This window comes from Sinocyclocheilus rhinocerous, unplaced genomic scaffold (assembly GCF_001515625.1).
Source record: "Sinocyclocheilus rhinocerous isolate Xijiao unplaced genomic scaffold, SAMN03320098_v1.1 scaffold897, whole genome shotgun sequence".
In the NCBI taxonomy this organism is placed as follows: Eukaryota; Metazoa; Chordata; class Actinopteri; order Cypriniformes; family Cyprinidae; genus Sinocyclocheilus; species Sinocyclocheilus rhinocerous.
In genome coordinates this window covers 448,879-456,230 of record NW_015649224.1, presented here as the reverse complement: position 1 = coordinate 456,230, position 7,352 = coordinate 448,879, and the positions used below count along the sequence as shown (strand labels likewise).

Genomic DNA, 7,352 nt, shown 5'->3' with positions numbered 1-7,352 from the left:
GCAATGAATCTCTCACTTTGCTTATGAAAGGATTCGTGAGATATGTCTGTGATAGGCTACATTACTCAACACTGAAAAAAACACGTAGAAATCTTTGAAGCTCCCCTGAGCGCAATCACAAGTATGATGATGATCGGGTCAGTCGCACTGGTGCTCCTAAAAAATTTTTCTTAGTCGCATGCAGTAGTTTTGGTCGCACTGTAGAGCCCGGAAATACCTAAAATAAATAAATTGTTATTCATCTATTGCACAAAAGCAGCATGAACTAATATAAAATATAAACGATTAACAGGTGCAAGCGTATGCAGAGTTTCTATTTAGGGTTGAGCAATGCAGTGCTGAAATTTGCGTGCTCACGAATCCTCTCATTATAACACAGGAATTGTAGACCTTATGAAAGATTCATTATGCATATATTTATTGTGTTATAACAGAGATTTGTGAGATTGCGATGAACTGAGATGTCTTTTAGAGATTATAAATGCAGCGCTCTTTGCTGGCATTCTGCCATGCCAAACCATGCACGCAGCAGCCGCTTGCTTTAGTTAAAATAACAGTGTTCTGTGAATGTTGATGCTTTAATAACAAATATTTATCGGGAGCGTGTATGCTGGGATTTCATAAATTTCATGGAGAAAAAAGTAATGTAACTAGTAATGTAACTAATTACTAATTACTTTTGAAATAAAGTAATCAGAACAGTAACATGATTACTTTTAAAATGAGTAATCAGTAATCAGTCATTTGATTACATTTTCACAGTAACTTGCCCAACACTGTTCATATCAACTACCCAAATAACCTTATTAAAAAGGATTTGAATGCCACAGCACATACAGTCTAATCTAATTTTCTGATCCCAAATCTGTCATATCTTTGAAAATAACAGGATGTCTTGCTCTCTGTAAAGCTCTATAGTGTTCTTTTTAACAACTGGACCCAAAGACAGAAAGTTCTCCAACCCACGATGACTGTGTGGGCTTGAATGGACTATATGGCTTTAACATCAATTTCTGTCGTTAGTTCCACCATGTCTGTTCTTCTCAGGAAGCTGTCAGGACCCTCCAAACAGCCGGGCTCCATTTACCCGCTCAGTAATTAGCTCACTATGAAAGATGTCAGCTGCAATGGTGAGGCAGAATGGATAGGACTGCCATTACATAAATCTGCCAAGATGATTCTAATCTAATGTGACCAAATGGTCACGCTGAGACCAGAATAAAAAGCAAAAAAAAAAAAAAAACCTACGCTGACATAAAAGCCTCATATGGAGTGTGATCACATTGCTTCAGTATACCTGATTGATTCACTGTTTTATGTCAGAAATATTTCTCTAGTTATCATAAGAGTACGCAAATGGTTAGGTTTTTGATAAATGAATAAATGAATAAAGGATATATTCAAAATATCTGTCATACCTTTAACTCCCGCTCATGGTCTCCACTGCAGAGTGTGTTTAAAGAAACTTTGAATGATTTCCAGACAGGACTCAGATTGTTCATAATGGTCTATAAACAGAAAAATTACCAGTTGATACGTGTACATTATATTTCTTCCATATGTATTTCATATGCATTTGTGTGCATCTATCAAACTCACCTCTGTTCTGTGCACCAGTGATGCTGTGCCATCATCATTCACTCTGAAGATTTCCAGAAATGGATCCGACTTGCTAAAAAAGTCCTAAACAAAGAAAGAATCAAACTTATTCTTTTTTGTAAAGTAAATACAGCATCTACAAACATAAGTGTTCTGGAAGCTCTTTTGAAAAGCATTTTCATTTGGTGGCGCTAGCGGTGCAGAAATGACACACTTGAGCATTAATTAATTTTTGATAGATTCATACACTATACATACATTATTATTGCATCCTGACTTTCTCTCATTTAGAGACTGTATCTGAATGCACATCGTTTCTTGTTTTTCTAAATGGTACACTGTGTATTTAGACTAAAAGTTGTCCTAATTTTTTAATGAAAAATTAAAAATAGCAGTATATTTTAATAAAGTAGTAGATGATGCGTTGCTCCATTTGAATTTTGTCTATTCATAAACCAGAGTAATAAAACAGTAAGGAGAACAGATAAAGATCAGTTTGTTATTGTTTGTCTTAATATTGTTGCAAAGTGCCTGTTGAGCAGTTATCCAGATGTCACACCTTGTCATCCAGTTTCTTGGCACTGAAGGCAAGCTCCACGTAATCATCATTCCCAGACAGCTCTTCAGCTGTGACCTGTGGTTTCCAAGAAGTCATCGCTCAGGTTATGACAAAAGAGCATAAACTTGCAGTGTGAATTCATTGGGGGTGAGACGTCTATTCTTACTGTGATCGATGATTTGCCAGCTGTGTTTCCTTGCTTCAATAAAGCTTTGGACAGTTTTCTCTGTGATACAATCTATGAAGGAAGAGGAGAGGACATGAGGCAAACAGATACATGCATAGAGACTGCAAACCAGACTTGTAAACCCTAACAAATCTAAATATGAAGGAATTTTCCATATTCTCCTGATTTTTCACAGGTGTTTTACCTTTATGTTGAATTACGCATTGTGTTGTGTTTTAGGGTTAAAGGAAATATTCATAAATTTAATGAATAATGTTAAATTACTAGTACGTCTTTCATTTTTCTAATGATTTTTTTCTTTTAGTGTAATCTGACAAAATTCATATAAAATGGTAAATTAAATAATAGTTAAAAAAATAAAGTTTTTAATATAATATGAAATATTCTTGTTCTAGTTTATTGGAAGCTTTAGACAAATTTGTGTTCTTTTTAAAAAGTCATATTTGGTATCCGACCTATGGTAATTTATGGATCACAATGAAATGATTTTTAACATAATCTTTGTGGTAGTCAAAAACGGTTTTAAAATTTTAATGCCAACAAAAGATGAAACAAAGTTAAATTAAAAATATTTATTTTAATAAATTAATATTTAATATATTAAATTAATTTGGCAGCAACACGATATGTGTTGCAACAAGGAGGCAGACATATTAGAAATGACATTAAAAGTCATTCTACTTCATGAAGATCATGGATAATCCACCAGGAGGCAGAAGGTTTTTCCACAAATTATTGATAACTTCAATGATGAACGAACCTACAGATCTTATAAACCATGTGACAACTTTACAGCATCAAAACAATTTTTTTTCTATCATTTCAAGTGAGTTAATAAGCTAAGCCAAAGCTAAACGCTACAAGGCGCACCACATTCTCCAACAAGGCTATATTTACACGTCCACATATTATAGATGGTAATATTAAATTGGATATTTTTATCCAATTAACCAACAAGAAGCACTGAAAACAAAATCCTTCCAAAATGTACTTATCTAGCATTTTCAACTCACAAAACTAAGCATTTTCAAACCACATAATATACACTACTTGTCAATTGTAAGTGGTGAGAACTAACTATGAAAATTGACAATTTTCGTAGTTAGTTCTCACCACTTACTACTTATCCGTTTAACAGCCTGAAACAAAATAAGTGTCTGTTGTTAGCATCCAAATCCTTCAGGTCCTCACCCTCTCCTTCCCTCAAGTCCTCTTTACCCTCTTATGTTCCTTTATATACCACTGGTTGTAATCTTGTTTTATCATAGACTAGATAAAAAGAGTTTGAAGTAATAGTCCCTCTGCCCACCAGGCACCTTCCTGCTCCAGTGAGCTCTCTGCTACCCTTTTGAATCCACACAATCCCTCTCATGTACTCATCCTCTCTCTCACGCACTCATTCCATTCACTAGCTTTCATCTTCCCTACTGCGTTTCCGTTAAGTGTGCACTCTGCAATCCCTCGCAGTCACCTGTCCGAGTGTGCACTCCATGGCGCCCAGGAAGTCAGCCTCTTTGAGTCCATTATGGTTGCTACTGATGTCATGAAGCTCAAAACGGAGGCGCTGCACTTCCTCAAAATAGTAGTCCACGGTGAAGACTTTGGAGAAAACCGGACTGATGCTGCTGCGAATCACCTCTGTCCGGTCCACCTGGAACCAATCAGAACACGGCAACTGTCACACTCCAGCTCTGCTGTTTTCATTGAATTCACATTTCTAGGAACTAGGATCAATGACATCCTTTCCTGTCCTATTACAGGCTGATTGTTTGGATGATGACAATGATTTCCCCCTAATCCAGTTCATATCCTGAATCAATTCAGTTCACATTCAGTCGCATCTCAAATCAATGTCAATGGCCCTTAGCTGAATAGAACCATAGAACAATGGGGTTATTGTGCTTAAAGTGCAAATCGAGTTTGTGAAAGGTTATTAGTGGCATTACGACAATAACAAACCATTTAAAATAGCACTATACTCAATCCCAAGTATGTGCCGTCAATAATTTAGTGAATCTGACAAAGCATGTCAAGAATACACAAAATGTGGGGTCGGTGAGATTTTTACATTAATACTTTTATTCAGCAAGAACATATTGTTTAAAAGTGACAGTAAAGACTTTTATATTGTTAAAAATATATTTTAAGTAAATGCTGTTCTTTTGAACTTTCTATGACAGAATTAAGCAGCACAACTGTTTTCAACATTAATAAAAATAAGAATGTTTCTTTAGTACCAAATCAGCATATCAGATTGATTTTTGAAGGAGCATGTAACACTGAAGACTGGAGTAATGGCTGCCGAAAATTCTGAAAATGCTGAAAATTATATATATAATGTAAACATGCATAAATGTACATAAATGTATATATCATTATATATAAATTCTGCTTTGGTGAGCATAAGAGACCTCTTTCAAACACATTAAAACATCTTACTGACCCCAAAGTTATGATATGATAAATTATATGATATGTGTATGCCCCAATAATATATAATTCTTTAAAAAAAAAAAAACATTTTGCATACAGACATTAAATCTAAGGCATTAAGCCTAAAAGTCTTTATTGCACTTGCACACATTTATATTTCATTCTTTCAATTCTCATTACTGTAATGCATATGGCAATTCCTCTTTCACTACTTCCATTATATACAGTAATATTTATATATATATATATATATATATATATATATATATATATAGTATTACTAAATTAAAATCAAATTATTAAATAGTATCAGTAAAAATAATAACATTTGATAAAACTATCAAATTATATCAGTATCAATTTCAAGGGATAGTTATGAAGAATTAACAACATAACATTTTGGTTACCATTGACTTCCATTGTATGAACAAAAAAATGCACTATTTCTCAATTTCTTCTTTTATGGTCCACAGAAGGAAGAAATTCATACAAGTTTGGAACAACATGAAGGTGATGACAGAAATTATGACAGATTTGTAATTTTTGGGGTGAACTATCCCTTCAGATAATATAACTTTTTTGTCACATGACAGCAACAAGAATATGAAAATGAGACTTTTGGTTGCTTTACAATAGTGGAGAAAAATGTAGGGTGAATGTGGATAATTATCTCGGGAATAACATCCAAATGCAAGCCATATTTATGGTTCTTAAAACCTGCTTAGTCTTCTAAATATATAAAAATAAGTACCTATTTTAAGTGAAATATGAGCAGGACATTTTCTTGACAGGTTTCGTGAGATTCTCCAGACTGCTGGCCTTCAACCTACTTATATGGTTTCAAACACATCGCTTTTTTTTAAACTTCACTGCTCACAGCTGGAGTTCAAATGGCACTGCTTTATTAATTATGGATCGTACCCTTAACCGTGCCAAGCAAAACCCTGTATGCCAGAAACACCTGTTTTGTACTGCAACTGAAACCTTTCACAGATACCTAGCAAAAACGAACAGGCCACTTCACATTAGTTTTTGCAGCACTGCACGTCCTTGTCTTTGGTTTTATTAGCGAGGCACAATTAGAGCACTTTCTGTGATCTAACGGTGCTGTTTTATATTACTTTCACATCACAGGATCACAGCTGAGACTACAGTCTCAGAACACTAATCAGCCGTTGACAGGCATACACACATGCATGAACACATTCAGTTTCATAAAGAGCCAGTTCTTCTGGTAGCTTCTGTTCAGTCCAGATTAGTGTTTGTGAAAGGATTATTACTAAAGTACTGTATGCTCGGAAACTTACAATAACATCAGAAGTTTGCTAAAAAGTCACTACATGCGCAGCGATTTCAAAGTGAGGAAAGGGAGTTTGTGAGTGGATGAAATATCTAGGGTGTGACACACAAACAGCTGTTTCTTTGAAATGATGTATGAAAAAATCCATTGAAAACTGTTATGAAAAGTAGCCTACATATACGATAGATTGTGTTTTTGTGCAGGTGAAAATGAGATGTTCCTTCATGAAAAACATCATTCTGTTTGTGCTAGAGAAAACCAAACCTGAACACGAACACACCTCGAACCACTGTCCGTGGGACTGCATCTTGAGGACAACGCAGGGGTCAGGCTTGGACAGAGCATCTCTGTCAGATATTCCTTTACAGGCCACACGGAGCTCCACTTTTGTCAGACATGGGCTGTTGAAGAGGCCCAGCGTGGTGGCAGCAGACTCGTAGATGTTACTCATTTTGTGTTCAAGCTGCGAAAGAAAAGATGTTTAGTTAAAACGTTAAAGCATGATATTGAACAGATATGAGATACAATAGCATTCAAAAGCTCAAAAAGGGTCAGAAAGATATTTTTGAAGAAATTAATACTTCTATTTAGCGAGGATGAATTACATTGATCAATAGTGACAATAGAGACTTTTACATTGTTGCAAAAAAAATCTATTCTGAACTTTCTGAAAAATCCAAACTTTCTATTCATCAAAGAATCATGAAAAATATTGTATCATGGTTTCCACAAAAATCAGCAGCACAACAAGTTTAATGCAGTTTGTGTTTCTTGACGTAACAAATAACCAATGCAATAATATTTCAAAACATACCGTTTACTGTATTTTTGATCAAATAAATGCAGCATGGATGATCATAAAAGGCTTTTTTTTAATTTTTTTTTTTAAATCTGACCGACCCCAAATTTTTTAACATTAGTGTCCATTAACGTACATTGGTAGCCTCTGGATCATCTTTCTGATGGTTTACATGGTGTTTAGCTGGTGCAAGCTGCTCATACGGTCATGATGGAGACTGAAGTAGATGATAGATCATCAGCTGGTCAGGCAGAGACTGACCTGGTACATTGATCAAAATAAACCAGCTATAATTTTTCTAAAACCACCTTGACCATGTTAAGACTAAGGTGACATGCTTTTCCGGCAATAACACAGACCCAATTCAACAAAATCTAACTTTTATCACTTTTCAAAGAAGAAATGTATTATGACAACGTTCTGTAGTTCTACATTGCAGCAAACATAGTTGCTAAACTTGCTAACCAGTAAAAAA

The 7,352-nt window shown here is 34.9% G+C and overlaps 1 protein-coding gene across 1 annotated transcript in view; it reads right to left on the bottom strand.

The window, feature by feature from the left end:
* LOC107710314 (copine-4-like) overlaps positions 1-7,025 on the bottom strand; it is a 26,581-nt gene extending 19,556 nt beyond the window's left edge. Inside the window, exons 1-7 of the mRNA XM_016515057.1 lie at positions 6,979-7,025; positions 6,359-6,541; positions 3,817-3,996; positions 2,325-2,396; positions 2,159-2,233; positions 1,600-1,683; positions 1,419-1,508 (exon numbers count right to left, since the gene is read on the bottom strand). Of these exons, the coding sequence (XP_016370543.1) occupies positions 1,419-1,508; positions 1,600-1,683; positions 2,159-2,233; positions 2,325-2,396; positions 3,817-3,996; positions 6,359-6,541; positions 6,979-7,005 (711 nt within the window). The 5' untranslated portion in view covers positions 7,006-7,025. The remainder of the gene's footprint in view (positions 1-1,418; positions 1,509-1,599; positions 1,684-2,158; positions 2,234-2,324; positions 2,397-3,816; positions 3,997-6,358; positions 6,542-6,978) is intronic.
* Between the last annotated feature and the right edge of the window lie 327 nt (positions 7,026-7,352).